At 36.1% G+C, this 21,150-nt stretch overlaps 1 protein-coding gene across 4 annotated transcripts in view; it reads right to left on the reverse strand.

Annotated features, from left to right (window-relative positions):
• Window positions 1–599: 599 nt before the first annotated feature.
• ATSRL1 (PRP38 family protein) overlaps window positions 600–21,150 on the reverse strand; it is a 41,044-nt gene continuing 20,493 nt past the window's right edge. For all 4 annotated transcript variants that reach the window (XM_089791502.1, XM_089791501.1, XM_089791503.1 and 1 more), the window contains 3 exons: window positions 15,316–15,396; window positions 6,276–6,347; window positions 600–1,871 (listed from right to left, as the gene is read on the reverse strand). In XM_089791502.1, coding sequence (XP_089647628.1) covers window positions 867–1,871; window positions 6,276–6,347; window positions 15,316–15,396 — 1,158 coding nt within the window. In that variant the 3' untranslated portion in view covers window positions 600–866. The remainder of the gene's footprint in view (window positions 1,872–6,275; window positions 6,348–15,315; window positions 15,397–21,150) is intronic.

Here is a 21,150-nt window from a genome sequence, read left to right on the forward strand (position 1 = left end):
ATGAGGCCCTTTTGATTTGCAGAAGCATTACCACTCTTGGTTTTGCTGGTTTTCTTTGACTCTCCCTTCCTACTCCCAACTAAAATATATACCTTTCACTTCCTCGTAATCTTCTATTCTCATTCATAATGCACAATTTCCAATCTTCAGAGTTGGGTTAAAATTTCATTGTTCGTTAGCCAAATTTCTTATGTCATTTTGTCCTAACTAAGATTATTTATAGGAGATGCATATCACAGAGGACACATGTAAGCTTTGGTAGTAGTTATAACTAAAAAAGCAGTGATCAACAATGGATCTCTTTATTCATCTCTTGCTCAAAAATGACACAGTACTCCAAAAATGCCATAAACCCTACATTACAGTGAATGCATTTGAAATAAAGTCAGTGTGTAGACATTTTACCAAGTCCTATTATTAGACCATATTACAACATTTTACTTGCCAGTACTCGACCATTATGAGTCAATCCTTCCACAAGCCAGAATTTTACCATAAATTAATTTGTTCTTTGAAAAAAAAATGCAATAATAATTTGATGCAGATAGAGAACCTAGGCAGTTAATTTTTTAGCCTGGAATTGTCGAGTCAATTTCAAATTTTGGAATTAAAAAATTTGAGCAATTTATTCAAGTTGACCCATAATTAAATTGAATCAAATAAGGCAAGTGTACCTAAAGATTTAGATCAAATACTTCATCGAACAGTAATCTCCACAAGTGTATTACTTAGGTTCATCAAGCAATGAAAACAAATTTGCTGGCATTCAGACCCTTCAATTTTTACAAAACGAAATACAGCTACCAGAGAAACTCATTAAATTTCTTGATAAGTAGTGTCTAGAAACATCATCCAATTGCTCCTAGCTACCTCCATGTGCTACCACCAAGGCGGATCACATCTTCACTGTTGGAATCCTTTGGCGGGTACATATTGTCAGTATTGCCTTTTTTAGCACTTGAATCCCCATATAAATCACGGAGCTTGGCAAGATTATTGGGTAATGCAGTCTTCTCTTTGGTTGTTTCCTTGACAGGACTTAGCTGCCGATCAGCACTGATACTTCTGTGTCCTCTCCATGGACTTCGACTTCGGCTCCTGTGAGAATCCCTCTCACGAGATGTCCTGTCAATCCTTGGTCTATCACTATCCCTACCCTCATGGTCCCTGTCTCTAACTCTGTCTCTGCCATTTCGATCATAATCCCTACTTCTCTCTCTGCTATGACGTTCATGCTCCTTGCTCCTGTCCCTATCACGCTCTCTATCATGATCTCTGCTCTTATCCCTATCATACTCCCTATCCCTGCTTCTTCTGTTTCTTTCATCCCTGTCATGATCTCTGTTCCTTTCCCTATCGTGTTCCCTATCCCTGCTCCTTTCCCTATCATGGTCCCTTCTATCCCTGTCACGTTCCTTTTCCCTGCTCTTTTCTGCATCATGATCCCTATCATAATCCCTGCTCCTTTCCCTGTCACGCTCCCTATCTCTGATTCTTATTTGTTCATCTCTATCCCTTTCTCTTTTTCTTTCTCTTTCTCTCTCTCTATCTCTCTCCCTGTCTGCATCCCGATATCTATCACCATTTACAGATTTTGAAATATCATCACTTTCATTTCTGTCACGAGGCAATGTTCGACGGACAGGTGAGGAATCTCGAGTAGAAGCACGATGTGGTGCACGCTGGCCAAAGGATACAGATAAAGCTGCTTTCACTGAAGGTGGTCTCCGGGCAGTATCATCTGAACCATGGCGTGTTGCCTCACCAGTCACTCCTGAAAGCCGAGTGGGAAGGTTCATACTTTCCAATTTAGCAGTAATTTGTCGCATGATAGGTACTGGTATACGGGGGAAGAGTGTATCAAAATAGTACTGCACACAAAATGTTCAGAGGCTTAGAAAAGTGATTAAAATGTATTGAGTGCAACATCATTGCAAAAGTAATTTTTAACATCATATTAATACTATAAAAACAATTTCAGACAGAACAGGCAAGCAATTGATATCAAGTGAACAGCACAAGCTATCTAATGAACATAAATAATCAGTCGGTGGTTATCTAATTTTATAGGACAGTAAACTAGTGACAGATCAAGGCGTAAATGAAAGACTTTGGAAGGAGGCTACTGTACATTTTGTTTAAACGAAGCATACCTTCTTCACAAATAGACATCTACAATGTTCAGGGACATAAAAAAGTGATTAAAATATATGCAACGTCGTTGCCAAGGTAAATTTTAACATCAATTGCCTCCAGGATTTGAAGAAAAAGAGGCATTTATTGCACTTGAAATTTGACAGGGAAATATTAATCATATTATCCTTGAAATATCAGATAATTACTATAAGAACAATCTCAGACAGAACAGGCCAACAATTGATATCAAGTGAACAGCAGCGGCTATCTAAGCAACATAAGTAATCAGTTGATTATCTAATCTTATCAATAATAAGACAGTAGACTAGTGTCAGGTAAGGAGTAAATAACAGAGTTTGGAAAAGGCTAGTGTACATTTCCTTTAAATGTGGCATGTCTTCCTTACAAATAGGTATCTACAATCCTACCGCTGAGTTTGGATTCCTTTGATATAAATCTTGATAAAACTTGAAACATTTCAGTACATTTAACTCGGTTTGAATTGCAAATGCAATGGAAGTATGACATACTAGAGTAAACAGGACGGATCACCATTAAAAATCATCAAGAAGAGTGCTATGTTGAAACTTGAAACAATATTTTAAAGGAACGCTCAAGGCATCTTCATCTAATGATGCATTCAGTAATACTGTTGAAGAGTGTGTTATGTAAACAGTTATCTTATACTAACATGCATTCATAATGTATATAAATCTTAATTATATCAGAGGACTTTAGTTAGGGGGAAGAATGAAGGACTTTAAGGCTTTGAATCTTTTATTGATATATACGAACATTTTAACAAATTGTTAGTTGAAAAGCAACAAGATAGGGATTGGCTTAAGTGTCATGTTGGATGCTTTCCAATATTCCTAATCCTTTGCCTAAAAAGCTCCATTGATGACTGGATTCCCGGGAAATATGAAAATTGTGTTCAGATATTATCAAGAATTGTTATGTCCAAAAAGATTCTGAGAAAGATGAATTTTTTAATTAATGAATCGATTCTTAAGAAATTAATGAATTGATTTTCACGTAATCAAATTTGTAATTAATGAATCGATTTTTAAGTACTACTGTCATTTGTAAATTCATTTTTATATAGATTCTGAATAAGTATCTTAATGTTTTCTCTCTTCAGCATACAATCTTTTCCAAACACATTTTGCAAGCACCTGCACCAATATTTTGAAAAAATTGAACACAATAGGTCATGCAAGAAAGAAAGAAAGTTTATAACCATACAATGCTGATTTCTTATCGATTTTAAATATGTCGGAAAACATATCACAGAGCTAGAAGCAACTGTTCTGTACCAAAAGTTAGCCCCAAGTCAAGGAAACTAAGCAGCCCACTGTGATAGGTGATTCTGAAAACGTTATTGGTTCCAATTCTATCATTTTTTATTTTTAGGAAAATATATTAAAAAGCTAGAGCTAACTGTCCTAGATTAGAGAAAATAATCCCAAATCAAGAAATCGAAAATGCCCAATGCTATACCTCGGAGAAATGTAATGTATATTACACATCGTAAACTTGTAGAAACTGAAATCTTGGAAAACTAGCATTTGTAAAACATTCTTAAACTGAGACCTTTTGAATCACCTTTCCCTTGAAAAAATGACGGCCAATAACATGAATAGCTCTCACAAAAGCATATGGTGCACAGTGAATTAACTTCTCACAAGTTTTCAAAGGGATTCAGGTATAAGTCCGCAATAAATTGAAGAGATGCATTCTAGTACAAAAATTGTTACTCTCAAAGCCAATTCATGACTAGAGAAGGAAAAAGGGCAAAAAATGCATACACAACCTCAAGCAAGATTCCAAGTGCAACTCCAGGAAACTCATATTTAATGAAAGAGATGAAAACGCCAGAAGATAACAGAACATCAATTTAGGGGATTGCCATATAGGTCAACAGGTATTGTTTTAAATTAGATAATGGTCCAAAACGGATCTGGCATCCATTCATGACTCTCTGGCAAGACGATTGTTGCAAGACCAAAACAGTTCTTTGATGGTACCAAAATTGGAATAATCTCCACATATTTGGATTCCTCTCCAAAAATTATGCAATTTTAAGAAATAGAATCTTATCGCAAGTCTACGCATAAGTAATGGATTAGAAAAAATGGAGGAAAAAAATTATTCTGGAGTAGTAATTTTGTCTTTGTAACCAGAAGTAGATGTACACAACTGACCCATGCTGGAAAGCAAAAGTTTTGCTCTGCAGCAAAACATGCATCCTATGGCAATCCAGAGTCTTCTGTTCTCCAACTTTTGGGAACCTCTGGATGCCAGTGAAGCATACATATGCTCTTGTAAATGAAAAATGCATCAAATTAGAGAGAATAAAAGAATTTTATAAGAGAATTAAGTCCTTCAAGTTTTAAGTTCCTAGTGAACATTATATAATTGCATGCTGGACTTGTAAGAGATTTGCATCAGATTTTAGAAACTGAATTCTCTGACATCCAGGCATGCAATCTGCACAAGCAGCCTATGATTGCGATTGCCACTTACTTTGTGGAATTGAAGTCAGTAATAGCTCACATATATCTGGAGTTTTCTCCCACGTGGATTTTTCCAACGCAAATTGTGAGTCTTCTCAATATTGCATGGTGTTAGCTCTCATTTATAATCCTTTGGTTCAGTTTACTAATTGGAAAGTTTACAACACTTCATTCTTTCATAAATATGCATAGTGTTGGAGATAAGCTAAAAAAGATTGCAGGTATGTGACTATATATACTCAAAACATACTACCCAACACTGTGAGCCTAAATCATAAAGATGCCTTGAGAGGTATGTGCAAACAGCCTTTATCACACTAGGTTGTCAAAAACAGATTACTCAAATAAAAAAAACGTACTTGTTAAAATCAATTACGAGAAGCTACCCAGAAACAACAATACAAAGAGGATAATTTACTTTCAAGTGTATTGTATATAGTATCTGGTCTCTAGCAGGACTTGATCATCTGTATAGGCTATGAGAAACCCATTTATGTGATACAGCAAAATGCTTTTATTCAAAGCTGCATCCGCAATGTAGGTGATTAAAATGAAAAATCCTTTTATTTCACATAAAAATGATATCAGCAATAATAAGATGACAACAGTCTGTAACCCTACTGATCACAAACAATTCAGTTAAAATCTTTAAAACTTGGTGAGCAATATCATATATGTATATATTAATTATAATTGTTGTACAAAATAAATTGAATCTCTTAATCATTTACACGATATATTCATTGCCAACAAGACAAATAATCAATAAAACATATATTAGCAAACTATGAACTGATAAAATTACAAAACATCAGATGGAGCATACCAACTGCAGTAAAAAATGCATGGATCACAGTTAACCAAAACACTGCAAGCACCCATTATAAGACCACATCCACATTTAGAGCTCTTTGTGGAAATTCAAATGTTTGTGCAACTAGTTAGACTTCCAGAAACGAATTCAACAAGAATATCAAGCAACATTTTCGGAATCATCTGCATCTAACAGAACAAAAACATGTACAAAAAAAGAGTGCCATATTTGAAAGGAGTTTAACAGTCATAATGTAAATTAATTTTTTGATACAAAAGAAAGAAATGCAACTTTAGGGACACTAATAACTAGTGACAGAAACTATTAGTTTTGGTATTTATATGTATAGACAACCAACAGATCAGACTGGTTCACATAACATGCTGGGACCAGGTATCACTTCTTCAAAATCAACATTACAAACCTTTTACAGCGATGGTGATAAAGATCTGCTCCACCTCTCTTTCAATAACCTCCAGAAGGTGATCCCATGCTCAAGGCTCGCATGAACAACCATGAGTGATCAACATATATAAAGCCAAAAAATGATAAACATTCAAATATTTTTGACAGATTTTCATTTTTTAGTGATTAACTGTATCCTCCCAGGTTTTATTCTTGAAAAGGCTTCCCAAATTACAAGACCGAAAAAAGGACTTATTACAGAACCTGATAATCTACAACTGCACAGAGAAGCACAATTTGAGCTACGTTTCTACAGACTTACATCGATAAAGATAACTTTTAAGTAATAATGGTCCACACGGTGAATCAAAGATCTTCGAAACTGCAAAAGTTATGGTACTAACCTGGCCTAGAAGCAGATCACGGGTATAAACACCCATTGTGGTCATTCGTCCATTTGATCCTGGAGAAAACTCCTGATGCATATATGATAAGAAAAATGATTTACTAAAATTATTAACGTAACACATTTACTGAAGAATATTTAATAAAACTTTACAACATAACACATAAACAGGCGTGAAGAAACGCATAAGACAGTGCACAAAGTGTACTGCTGATTAACAGATAAAAACATCTACTAGTAACTTGACTTGTTACTTCTAGTCTCTAGAATATCTAAACTTGTCATTTCTAAAAGATATACAATCACCTGACAGCAATGCACAATTCTATATCTTTTCACTCAACTTTTCTACTGCCTTATTTTCACCTTCATTGCCAATCGGGTCAATCCCATTTAGCAAATCCAGTCAACAAAAAATGTACACAGTAAAGTTTTATTGCCTATTGAGAGAAATTTTTGAGCATCAGCATAGTTGTTAAACAGTTAGCTTAAAGCTAAATTGGAATGACGTGTTTTTATCATTAAAGAAGCTATCATTGATAGGGCAGAAAGCTGCACAAACCATGAAATGGGGCAGAAAGCGGCAAAAACAATTGCAATTCATTAAGTTTAGAAGTACAATACCATTTTCTCTGAAGATGTAAGTCCTCCAATTTATAGGAAGAAAAGACCATAAATTACTTTTTTAACATAATATACAGGATGGCCAATATTGTCACATACATATATAGATAATGGAAAACAACACAATTTTAATTTGTACCCCATTTTGAATGTACTATTACCGTAAATTTAATATACATATAATATAAATCTCATCTAGAAAAACTATATGTAGCTCAACAATTGGCATATGTGTTTATATCAGACACAAATATGTGATACATGAAGTCAGCAATCGTTGTGAGAATCATATGACCACCTAAGTGCTAGAGAGCCAAAGTATGGCTATGTTGCAGGGCAGGCCCGCCCATTCCAGCACATCCAGACTAGGTTTGTTCAAGATGCCCAGGCCATGCTCGGGTGAACCCCAGGTGGACCATCTTGTGTGTGTGCGCCCTCATATACCCACAACATACCAAAGGCACCTAGGGCATAAGTGGGGAGAAAACACAAGGTACCCAAAAGCACTCACTTAAAAAGGTGTCAGCAATCATTATGAGAATCATATGACCACCTAAGTGCTAGAGAGCCTAAGTATGGCTATGTTGCAGAGCAGGCCCGCCCATTCCAACACATCCAGACTAGGTCTGTTCAAACACAAGGGGAGAAAACACAAAGTAGAAACACAAGGTACCCACAAGCACTCGCTTAAAAATGTGCTCAAATACTTGACAAAAAACCCTAAAACTGCCCATATACCATCATTTTGCTCTAAAGCAAAACACTTGAACTCAACTTTGACCTCTACTCTCTCGTCTCATTTTGGCATTATGAAAGGCAGTATTTTTTCCCAAGGGGATTGAGTGAGTACTACCAAATAGCTTGCACAAAGGTGTGTAATTTCTTATAATAGCAAAATCAAATTGCAAGAATGGCCACTAGTTCAAGTTCAATGGGTGTAGGGATAAACCAGAAATATAAAATTAATAAAGTATGTCCTTTATGGAGACATGCTACAATGCTTGAACAACTTCCAAGAGGTGGGGGGGTATCAATGGATGCATTATAAGCATATTGAGCATTGAATTTGATTATTGAAATGATGTATGTTAAGGTTCTATGATGTTTTAATGGCATGGTTTTTCCATGTCTTCATATGAATGTAATGTATATATGCAAATTTCCCTATGTATTTTAAATTTTTGGATTTTCCCTATATATAACCGTCCACTACAAATCTACGTGATGCTCCTGCTTTTTAAATTGGGTCGTACATGAGAATACCACTCTTACTCCTATTGGTGCTGCCCCCATTGGACCTAATGATCCTTCTTCGACAGTGCATAGCTTTCTCAGCACTCTGACCCTTCTGTTGACATTTGTCCAAAGAGAGTTTCATTAGTTGCTCCTTGAGGTGAGATCTTAAGGACAGTATCACCTGGACGGTCGGCCAACGACACAGAAAAATAGTTCCTTAAACTCACACTTTTCTCCATGAATGTGAGTTGCCCTCCCACTCTTAAGGAGGGCTACTAGCCTTTATGCTAGTGTGTTGCTTGTGTTTTGTATTATTGTATCTGTCAGCACCTTTACTGTTAGTATGTTGATAGTGAGCTGTTGACTGCCTCTACTTGTAAAAGCCAGCACCCCTGCTAATGTGTTTTTTTCTTTGACAGCTTCAGGATGTGGTTGTGTAAGGGTCGGACCCCTTCTTAGGCTGCTGATTTTAATCAAATACAGAATCAAGCTACATCTATACAGCAACGAAAGTGGCTGCTGATTTTAATTAAATACAGAATCAAGCTACAACTATACAGCAACGAAAGAGAAAAGGAGATAAAGTCATTTTTTGAGACGAATGTGAGATGCATTACAAACAACCCTACAGTCTCATCGAAATATCAGAAATGTTTGCATGTGGAAGTTGACAATGTAGCAAACTTTTGACCAATTACTGGAAACAAAAAGCTGTGGAGCACAAGAGCATATCCAAGGAGATGGAATATATACTCTGAAAAAAATTACAATGGTCCAAGTACAACTGATGCAAGAGGATGCTTGGGAAAACAAATCAATTACCATGATTGAGCTCCTTCATGAGATTGTGCAATGCTGGCAGCATTGCCAAATGCTATTTGATTTCAATGTGGAAAACTACCAAGTTTGAGACCTTTTGTGGAGCATGTGGGAAATCATTTTTTATGTGTGGCTGCAACACCTTGAAAAAGGCTTAAATGTACACCTTCTAAGAGACTTAAATATTGCAGATATCACAAGTTTATCATGGAGACACGATAGATTGAGAACCCTTTTCTTTTGCATACTTTTCTAAAAGGATACAATGGTGCAATAAAAGTTTCAGTTGTTTGCATCTCCCATCAATTGCACTAGGAAGTCAACACTGACCGCTTGGGACTGTAAGGACAGTAACTTCGCCATACAATTTAATAACTTTGACATGGTCTGGAAACATGGTACCCAAGATAAGGCATTTCAGCAAAGGTACCATAAACCATGCAGAACATTTAAACACGGCACTTGGCAAGTCAATGGATGGAAGTTGGGTTGATCTATTCTGGGTTAATGTTTCTCAAGTTTCAAAAGGGGGAGGATGGGAGTCGAAGCAAAGGCATCAGTCATAGTTTTGGGGACAGTAAGTTATTTTGCCAGATATTGGGGGTGGTGAGAGGCAGATATTAAAATAAATTAACATACCTAAATCACCTCAATTTTTAAAAGCTATATGCATTTTTTTGAGTTTAGAAATGACAACCCTCCCTCCTTTTAGCCTTTTATGGGCTTAAATTTGGTCATGAAAAGGTGGACACTTTATCCAAGTCCCTGGAATATCCAGGACATTGGGAATGTCACCTCAAAACCCAGATAAACATCCCAAGAAACATTATGCTATACTTGACAAAAGAGTGACTATTGTAACATGCTGAAAATGGATTTGCTCCTTCACATCTTCAAGATCTGTAATCAGAGAGTTTTGAAGAGTTAGTACGCCAAGCAAGCCAAGTTTTATTATGTACTATAAATTTCTTACCTTCCCATCTTAGAGTACTGGTAATTGTTGAACGTCGAAGACAAAGTACACAAAGTGGGCCATATTTTTCTGACATAATACACTTGAATTGTATGGAACTGTGTCTCGCCATTTATTTTTGGCTTATTTACTTCAACACACACACCACACACACACACACACACAAATTGTATGGAACTGTATCCTGCCATTTATTTTTGGCTTATTGTTTACTTCAACACACACAAATTATATGGAACTGTGTCCTGCCATTTATTTTTGGCTTATTGTTTGCTTCAACACACGAATTATGTAGAACTGTGTCCTGCCATTTATTTTAGGCTTATTGTTTACTTCAACACACATGGGCAGGCACGAATTGTATGGATCTGTGTCATGTCATTTATTTTTGGCTTATTATTTACTACAACATAGACACACACAAATTGTATGGTAATGTGTCCTGCCATTTATTTTTGGCCTGTTGTTTACTTCAACACACACTACTCGAATTGTATTGAACTGCATCTTGCCATTTCTGTTTGGTTTATCGGGTCCTTCAACATGCATGCACAGGGACATGAATTGTATGGAACTGAGCAAGGATGACTTTAATGAAACCTTCCCAAAAAAAGATGCAAAATATTGGCAAATATTTCATTTTCCTATCAAAAACTTAAATTTATATTGATGAATCTCTAATTTTTTTTGAAAAAAGAAATTTATTCTCATTGACTATTATTTTTAAATCACAATTTTTTTGGAGTTTGGCAAATCTTCAAAAAGACAAGAAATTCATAAATCATGATGGAGAAAACTTCCATTAGAAAAACAATAGAATTCCTATAGGAAATTATTGTGCTAAATGTGGAAATCTTTGATAAGTTCAACAGATAGATACTATAATATTAAGTTGCTATCAATGTTTTGGAGTTTGGCGAATCTTCAAAAAAACAAGAAATTCATAAATCACCATGGAGAAAACTTCCATTAGAAAAACAATAGAAGTCCTATAGGAAACTATTGTGCTAAATGTGGAAATCTTTGATAAGTTCAACAGATAGATACTATAATATTAAGTTGCTATCATGTATCAGGTGTGATAAATGAACTGACAATTTTTTAAATTCTAATGGGACTTAAAATTTATTCAAGATCATTGATTTCCATTGAAATAAATAATCCAAAGGAAATTTTAGCCCAAGTATTACAAATCATAGAGGAACACTTTTACCCTATGTTACCGAGACCACACCCTAGACCCTCAGACTGGGCCAGGGTGCAAACCAGATTCGGGTTCCTAACATGGTTTTTGTTTGGTCCTTGCAGGATCTACTTTTGGACCTGTGGGTTGTCTGGTCTGAACCACCATGGACCCAAGGGTACCCAATGTAGACCCAAGACTGCCTAGGACCCGCAGCTATAAAGTGAAAACTTGGGCCCAAAATGTACTAAAAAACATTTATTTATTATTATTTTTCCTCCAAAACCTAAAATGACCCTATTAAGGAGCCTCCAAACACATTTAATTTCACATTTGCTCTTTCATTCGGCTCTCTCCATCTTGCAAGTTTGAAGTGAGGTGATTGTATTCAAAGGAGATCGATTGTGGAGTGCAAATATCTTCCAAAGAGCAGATTTAACTGTTTAAGGTATGCATTTCAACCATATTCTTTAATTTTTGATAGATCATTTCAAGTTTTTGAACAGTTTTAAGTTTTTTTCAAGTTCTTGTAGAAGTTTTCAAATTTATTTTTTTCCATTTTTGTTATAGATTGCAACAATGAGTAATCAAAGCTCAAACGGTGGTTCTCAAAAATTAAAAAAATGATTAAGGGTCTCCTCTATGGAAATACACTACAATAATTTCTCAATGTCGTAGAAGTGGGGGGTTTGTATGTAAATGTAATTTTTACAACTCATAATATAGATGCTCCTACTACCAAATAAAACTTCATTTTATGGGCCCTGGAAGTAAAGGGATTAATATGTCTAAAGGTCCACCATGGGGAGATAAGAAGGGGCTGCCACTTGTACAAATAGTAGAATTCATTAAAGAAAAGAAGATGCAGATAAATTAGTTGCAAAAGGAAAACAAAGTCGTTAGAGTTCTAGGAAAGAAAACCAACATCACCATGACCCACTCAACCAGCCTCTAGACATCCCTTCTTGTCCATGCCTTCTAGGGAGGATGAAGATGTAAATGAACCACAAGTCACCACCCGCAAGGGACACCCACTAGATCAAAGCATTTTAAAATGAGGCAAGAAATATTACTGATGAAAAGATTGCATGGTGTCTCTATATGGTCTTCCATTCAACTCAGTGTGGTCACCCTATTGAAGGGAGATGGTGACAACAATAAATAATGCATCTTTTAGTTAACAAGGTCCTGCATTTGAAATGGTGTGCAACACCTTATTGCATAAAAAGAGGAAAAAATATAGAGGCCCAATTAAAACCAATTAGAGATTATTGGGTTCAAGCAAGTGTATCTATTGTCTCTGATGGATGGAAAGATTGCAAAAACTGTCCCTTGATTAATGTTATTGTTGTGTCCCCCAAGGGGACAATGTTTTTGAAGGCGGTCGACTATGAGGGGGAGTAAAAGATGCAGAGTTTATTTTCCGGATTCTCATTGATTCCTTAGAAGCAGTGGGTAGTGATGATTTTGTCCAGGTTATTATGGATAATGCAAAAGTTTGTAGAGTTGTAGGTTCTTTGGTAGAAGATAGATGTGATCACATCTTTTGGACACCATGCATTGTACATTCGCTTAATTTGGTGATGCAAGCAATCGGCACCCAAGTAGACTGGGTGAAACAAATTTATGGGGAGGGCGGGAGATTCAGATGTTTTTGACAAATCACCATATGTCACAAGCAATTTGTGACATATCACCATTTATTTTTGGCTAACTGTTTACTTCAACACACACACTACTTTCCATGGAAGCATTATAACTGGATAATTGACACCTAAACTTGTCAACAAAGTGCACCCACAGTGAAGAAGACGCACCAAAAACGTGGCCTCGCTTAAGAAAGACGCAAACTAATATCTAGAAAAACAGTTTCTGAATCTGCATCTTCCCAAAGCAGGTATTATGGCGCACAAAAGACTAAAAAATCATAAAGGAGCTTGCAAGAGGTGCAGGCACCCGAACAAATTGAGTTCCAACAACCAATCTCTAATAATTTTGATCATCTCTTTCATTCTCATACAGGGATCGAATCAAATAAAAATTAATGAATTAGAGATTTGAATGGTGCAAATACAATATGTTTGCCAATGAACAAGCTTTACAGGCTATGTAGTATATAGCTAGCTATATTATAGGTTCTACAAAACATTAATGACTGCTCAGCATTAAATCCTGTTAAGGGTACTCAAGGTGATAAGATGCGGACACCCAAGCCCTAAACCACTAAGTAAGACATGACTTAAAGATCAAGGGCCAACCTACCTTATCTTTCCAGTCCTCTTGCCGCATTTACATGTAGCAGTTGGCTCTTATATGTTAACACAAAATTGACAGAAAAGGATTTTGTTCTCATTAAAAGAATCGAATCAAATAAAAATTATTGAATTAGAGATTTGAATGGTGCAAATATAATATTTTTGCCAGTGAACAAGCTTTACAGGCTATGTAGTATATAGCTATATTGTAGGTTCTACAAACCATTAATGGCTTCTCAGCATTAAATCCTGTTAAGGGTTCTCAAGGTGATAAGATGCAGATACCCAAGCCCTAAACCACTAAGTGAGACATGACTTAAAGATCAAGGACCAACCTACCTTGTCTTTCCAGTCCTCTTGCTGCATTTACATGTAGCAGTTGGCTCTTATATGTTAACAAGAAACTAACAGAAAAGGATATCTAAGAGGATATCATATAACAGTTCACATAAAAACTACAGCATGTCCTGGATTTGAAAAGGTGTGCACCACCTTATTGCATAAAGAGTGGAAAAATATAGAGGCCCGCTTAAAACCAATTAGAGATTCTTGGGTCCAAGCAAGTGTATCTCTTGTCTCTGATGGTTGGAAAGATTGCAAAAACTGTCACTTGATCAAAGTTCTTGTTGTGTCCCCCAAGGGGAGAGTGTTTTTGAAGGCAGTTGACTGTAAGGGGAAAGTAAAAGATGCAGAGATTATTTCCCGGATTGTCATTAATTCCTTAGAGGCGGTGGGTAGTGAAAATGTTGTCCAAGTAATTACGGATAATGCAAAGTTTGCAGGGCTGTAGGTGTTTTGGTAGAAGCTAGATGTGATCACATCTTTTGGGAACCATGATCGTGTATTCACTAAATTCGGTGATGCACGCAATTGGCACCCAAGTAAATTGTGTGGAACAAATTTAGGGAGAGGGTGAGGAGACTTGGATGTTTGTGACAAATCACCATTTATTTTTGGCTTATTGTTTACTTCAACACACACACTACTTTGTACAGAGGCGTTATAGCTTTATAATTGACACCTGAACTTGTCAACAAAGTGCAAGCACAGTGAGTAAGACACAGCAAAGACCTGGCCTCACTTAAGAAAGACACAAACTCATATCTAGAAAGACAGTTTCTGAATCTGCATCTTCCCAAAGCAGGTATTATGGAGCTCGGAAGACTAGAAAATCATAAAGGAGCTTGCAAGAGGTGCAAGCATTCAAACAAATTGAGTTCCAACAACAAAGCTCTAATAATTTTGACCAACTCTTTCATTCTCATAAAGGGGTTGAATCAGATAATCATAAAAATTAATGAATTGGATATTTGAGCTGTGCAAATACAATATGTTTGCCAATGAACAAGCTTTACAGGCTCATATATATAGTATATAGATATACTGTAGGTTCTACAAACAATATATGACTGCTCAGCATTAAATCCTGTTAAGGGTCCTGAAGGTGATAAGATGCAGACACCCAAGCCCTAAACCACAAAGTGAGACATGACTAAAAAGATCAAGGGCCAACCTACCTTGTCTTTCCTCTTGCTACATTTACATGTATAAGTTGGCTCCTATATGTTAACACGAAATTAACAGAAAATGATATCTAAGGGAATTTCATATAACGTTCACAGAAAAACTACTAAGGGGGAGATCAATCAAAAGTTACACAGTTTGGAATAACTATTTTAAATTCATGTGTTGGGGAAAGTAACTAGGAGAAATATGGAAAGCACATGGTGTATGCCTTTCAAAATAAATTTTTGGGAACTTTCCAGTATAGCTAACAGAGAGAAAGCATGTAAGAAATGAGATGTATCTCTTTCCTGAAGATTGATATTGAATATCTGATCAAAAGTAAATTACTTACAAAACTGTCAGGCCATAGATTATCATTATATGCATCAGCATTTTATCATCTTCATGAGAAGGAAAACAAAAATGTGAAGAACAAACATACCTCCTCATCTTTAATGTATGGCTCAAACCAACTCCACAATGTCTTGGGATCTGCAACATAGCGCAGGTACAGAAAGCCAACCTACAGAAGAGTTGCAAATCATGTATCATTTAGATAAAAAACTTGAAAAATAATTTGATTGTACATAACAATAATTTGGAAAGTTCAAAATTAGAAAAAAATTATAAATACTTTGTTTTATTATATATTTGAAAATGTTACAAATACTTTCCCCGTCATTACAAAAAGGAAGAAAAATCCCAATTAGCTAAACAAAATCTATGATAACAAGCACATAGGATCTCCAAAAACAAAAGTTATGCATTGCAATAAAACCAATGGGACTGGGGCAGCACCCCTTGTGGGGTCTGGGGCAGCCCAAACTAAGACCTCTAAAACAACACAACCCTTAATGGAACATGCAATAACAGCAGTGGGGCTGAAGGGCAGCACCCCTCATGGGGTCTGGGGGCAACACCCCCAACAGGGTCCAAGGGCAGCACCAATTAGGGCCTCTGAAGCCAGACAAGCCTTCATGGAACATGTGATTTTCACAATTTTATCAAAAGGGAGAAATTATATATCTGATAAAGTAAAAATGTTTTTTCCTGTTTTTCATTTGGGCTGCCCTAAGGTCCCCCTAGGTTCACCCAAGAGCAGCACAGGTTGCTCCAGGGTCCCCCTGCATTCACCCAAGAGTGACCCAGGTCACTACTATCACAGGAGCACTAGGCGGACAAGGTCAATACAAGACCCTGTCCCCAAGGGTCCAGGTTCATCCAGGGTCTCCCCAGGCATCTCAGGTCCCTTGTGGGTCCTTTCAATAGTTCCTGGCCAAATCCAAGTCACTACAATCACAGGACTGAATCCAAACAATTTGAAGTTGCCCACACTTGTTGAATTTGATAAGCAAGTGGCAAGTAACACATTGACTTTGGTAGACTCTAAACGGTGGGGCAGAATAAATAGATCAATGCTGAAACAGGGATAAGGCAGGTGTCTGGTATACAGCTGTTACAAACTTGGCAAGTGACGTTATGAATGAGCATTTCCCAATACAGACTGGCACTGCACCTTGCTTTGATCGTTTTAACTTTCTGAAACTAGGCTGCAGCTGTCAAGCACTGCAGCTATTAAACCTATGTAGGAATGTCTCGGTAAGCAGAGAGAGCAGAACAAAGTGCAAGGTTGGAGTAATGGTCTGTAGTGTTGAGCAAGGACAGAGGCAATAGTTTCACAGGATTTCTGATAAACAGATAGCTGTAGGAGACCACCACTGTAAAATCTAACTCTAAACTAGTGTCTGAATACAGCCCATAATCATTTGTAATTTTCTGATTTCAGAGGATTCAAATAGACTATTCTTAGCAATTAAAATCATTATATTTCAGGTGTGTTGTTTCATTTCTATTCTACAATTAGTTACTATTATGGTTGGCTGAGAAATTTTGTTTCAGAATCCTCCACTTCCAAGATCCTACTTTTACATTTTCTTTCGGCTTGTATATTTCCCCTTATATGGAGTGAGAATTACTTGATAAACACAGGATTTGATTTTTACCAAGGTAGCAGGGAGATGCATCTCCAGCCCCCTGGGATGAGCCTCCCATACCCAGGACGTGGTGAGGGACGTCCCTCCAGTAGAAGCTCTGCCAAAGTCTGCAGCCATCTTCCAGCATCTTCAACAAAAAACACAAAACATATCGCAAAAAGAAAACACACTGGCAAAAGCCCAAAAAAGTGATGGAAGAATGGAAGACAACATAAGGAGGAAGAAAATGGCACATGAAGAAGAAAAGAAAGGATTTTCGGTACCATACAGAAAGCTTTGCATTAACTATGTGCAACTGAGAGGTTGGTCTTTAGGTTTTTAACCATCAAAATATGCGTTAGAAAATTGCAAGAGCAACAACAATGCTTGTAGCATTACAGGAGTATGTAAAATTTTATAAGTCTCTATTCTGTAGAATTGTAGAAGTATGTAAAAGCTCACTATAAAATTTTAGAAGTTTGTAGAATTCTACAAGACTATAAAATTTTAGAAGTCCGTAGAATTCTACAAGACTGTACAAATGAGGGAGAGCGATGTGATGCTTTTCAAGTAAGGGCTAGTGGTTAAGTTGCTAATGGGAGCTTTCATGCTTCAACAACAAGGGAAACTACTGCAGCTAAAGGTCAAAACAGAGAATTGGTGGTGGATGTGTATTCTAGAGATATAACAGTAGAATATTCTCGCAAGAGACCATGCATTAGCAACTCAAACACCGTTGAAAGATTGTTCGATGTGCAAGGTTGAGGAGGAGTTGCTGCAGGAATTGCATGATTCCTTTATGCAACTGGAATACCACATAATGATGCTCGCCCACCCTTCTACTTGGAGATGGTCCAAGCTATTAGCAATACACCAGGAGGCTATGAACCACATAGGTATGAAAAGCTTTGCATCACTCTAAATGATAAGAAGATACTCAATTAGTGGAACAATCAACAAAGTACACCAATGAGTGTACGAGAAAGGGAAGCAGTATTGCAATTGATGGGTGGACAGATGCTAGAAATCATCCACTACTTAATATCGTAGTAACATATAGAAAAAGGTCAGGTTTGTTAAGGCAATAAATTGTTCAAAGCAAAAAAATGCAGAATTTTTTAATGATAAACTGTGTGACAGAATTAAGGTGGTCCAAGTTGTTACTAATGCTTGCCCTGTTTGTAAAGAAATAAGCATGTTGTTGCAAAAAGGGTACAGCCATATATTTTTCACACCATGTTTTGTGCATTCATTGGATAATGCACTCAAAGATATTGACAAGTTCCAATTGATTTCAAATCTTATAGAGAAAGGTAGAAATATTCAAATTTTCATATGTAACCATCACCACACACAAAGACATTTATTAGAAGTTTGCCAAGGCGGAACTTCTCAACCCTGTTGATACATGTTTTGCTTCTTACCATATTCTTATTGACTGCCTTTGTCAAGTCAAAAGAGCTGTGTTCTACTATTATTAATGGTCCATTGGCAACCTGGAGACAATCTACATTAGATATCATAGTTGAAGGATATCATAGTTGAAGGGGTATGGTCCTTGATGAACGATTTTGGGCTGATGTTAAATTTGTCGCGGACATTAATAAACCAAATTGCCTGTTCGGATTCCAGTACAAATGCTGGTTCAAGATTAGGGTTCAACACTCGCTCAAAAAAAAATTGGTCTGGGTTTGTGTTCATCTTGGACTGGTCCATACAAGATTTTTTTTTTTTTTTTAAATTATATGTAAAAATATGCTGCAGCAAATACATTCATACAACACTATTCTTATATTGAAGCAACTTACAAAACAACCCATCACATATTTTAACTATTTAGCTCAAGTGACATAACAAAATGTCAAAATACACCACCATATCAATGTGTCAGTTCAAAAATATTAATGTCAACATTACTAATCAATATTGTGATAAAAAATCATTATTATGTTGTTGCAGATTGGAAGCACAGATAGTGCCACTAGCAGCCTCCGGCCCACCCTCGGGATCAGCTCCAAAAATCGCTAAGTATCTCGTAATGACCATCGTCCATTGCAAGGGCATCAAAATAGGCTTCCAACTCCGCAAACTCTAGTTCAACACCCCAATGCTTTGTCTCCCCATTTTGTAAGTGTTCTCTATGTGTTGTGCATCTCAAGTTTGAATGCACAAAAACTAAGTTCTCTGCCTTCTCAGAGTTTATTCGGTTGCATTTTATTGAGTGGATGGAGTATGTACTCTAGATCCTCCCAAATGATGATGAACTCGCAACTTATCAAGATTTACAATTTTGAAAATAGAGAGTTGGAGTTTTGAAAATTCATTAACAAGAATTTAGAAATTAGAATCTTAAGATTTAAGAACGAACTTGTGATAAAAATTTGATGGCAATTGGTTGCAAGCGTTGGTACATTTGTCGATGGAAGTCCACCATTTATGAGCATCAGCATTATTCTTGTCTTTGAGAGCTTCTCGACCACAACAATCCTAAATCCAAACATCACTGCAAGTCATAGGTGCTCAAGAAAGAGTTTTTGAAGGGCTGCCTTGTACCCTTGAGCAACTTCAGGATCTTTGTATGGGGCAACTCTAGTGGTACTCCTCTCGAGGACCGCTTGGATATAGAACCTCAGGCTCAATGCAAAGGCAAGTAGATGCAAAGGGGTAGTAACTTTGTTCCATCTCTCTACTATGACTTAGCTCCTTGAAGGACTTTTCATCAAGAACTTCCTATTTCTCATTTATGATATTTCTAATATCCTTAATCATGGAGTCAATGCCATCATATACCTCACCCAAGCAAGGCCTATCCATATTAGTGACTCAAATCATGCTCAATATAGGCTCAATGAACTTCAAAAGGTGCACGATCCCACAAAGAGTCATCTAGTATCAATGCCTTAATAAAAGTTGCTTTAGTACTATTAAATTGTCTTGATATGCTCCAATTAGCACTAATCACCATTCTAGACAATGCCTCCTTAACCTTGACAAGGCATCTCAAAACAATAGCATTCAAGGCAAAGTAGGTCTTGGCAACCTATTTTTAGATAAAAAATAATAATAACTTAAAATTTTGAAATTAAAATTTAAATACATAGAACGTTTACTAAACTAAAGTGACTAGATTTCTAAAATAAGTTTAAATTGTAAACAATAGAACTTACCTTCAAGAGCTCCAATTTCGAGAATTGTCTAAATATGGCGCACAAGCCAAATGGCAGTTTGTGACAAACATTTGGGTCTCCTATGCCTCTTCATACATTTTTTGGAACCACTCTGTCATATCCCCATTTTGACATATAAATTAAATAATAAGTAAGTATTATACATAAAGTTCATAATATTAAAATAATCGATAATGTATAAAAATATTATAATTATACTAGATGCAAATATAAATTGTTATATATCATAATAATATAATTATAAAGATTAACTATACATATATATATATATATAATTAGATATTTAAATGCCATGCTATAGATAATTAATAATACTTGTACAATAGTATATGACAATTATATCTTTTTTATGTATTAAAATAATATGTTTGAATGATTCATATATAATATATAATCATATATAATTAATATAATAATATATAATATAATTACCTTATTAAATATAATTAATATTAATGAAAGGACATGTCTCTATGAAATACCATATATATATATACATATATATATATATATATATAAAACGTTGAGAAGGATATGATATTGATTATTATCAAAACTTATACAAATAAGAAGGTGAATAAGTAAATGCCCTAAACGAGACATTATAAGTGGTATCAAAGCATCTTTCCTACCATCTTATGGAGAGTATTCAGTGGAAAGCCGTCAAAAATGTTCCTACCAACCTAAGGAGATGAAGAAAGTAAATAATAAAAGATTTTAGATCATAATCTACAAAGCAAATTTGACGGAGAGTTGCAAGTTCATTCCCTTAAGAATCACATGATATTTGGATATTACATATTATTTTCCTGTGCAAACTATTTCAAATCAGAGCCCTTTATTTGTTTGAAATTGGTACAGTAGGAATCATGCATGAGAGATCATTGCCCTACTCACATACGCTAATTTTTCCATCCATCAGTACCTCTAATCGGACTCATGCAACTCCACCATACAACCTCCAGCTAGATCAAGCGTACCAATGATCCCCATCTTTCTCTTTTGCAAGCATGATAGAGAATTTTGAGAACCCTAAATTTCCCTGGTAGGAGATCATCACGGAATCACATTGGCCAAAGTACATTCAAATAAGGAGGTACGAATAGTAGCATCGAA

Source organism: Cupressus sempervirens, chromosome 7 (assembly GCF_028749045.1).
Source record: "Cupressus sempervirens isolate cs-2001-9-10 chromosome 7, ASM2874904v1, whole genome shotgun sequence".
Lineage (NCBI taxonomy): Eukaryota > Viridiplantae > Streptophyta > Pinopsida > Cupressales > Cupressaceae > Cupressus > Cupressus sempervirens.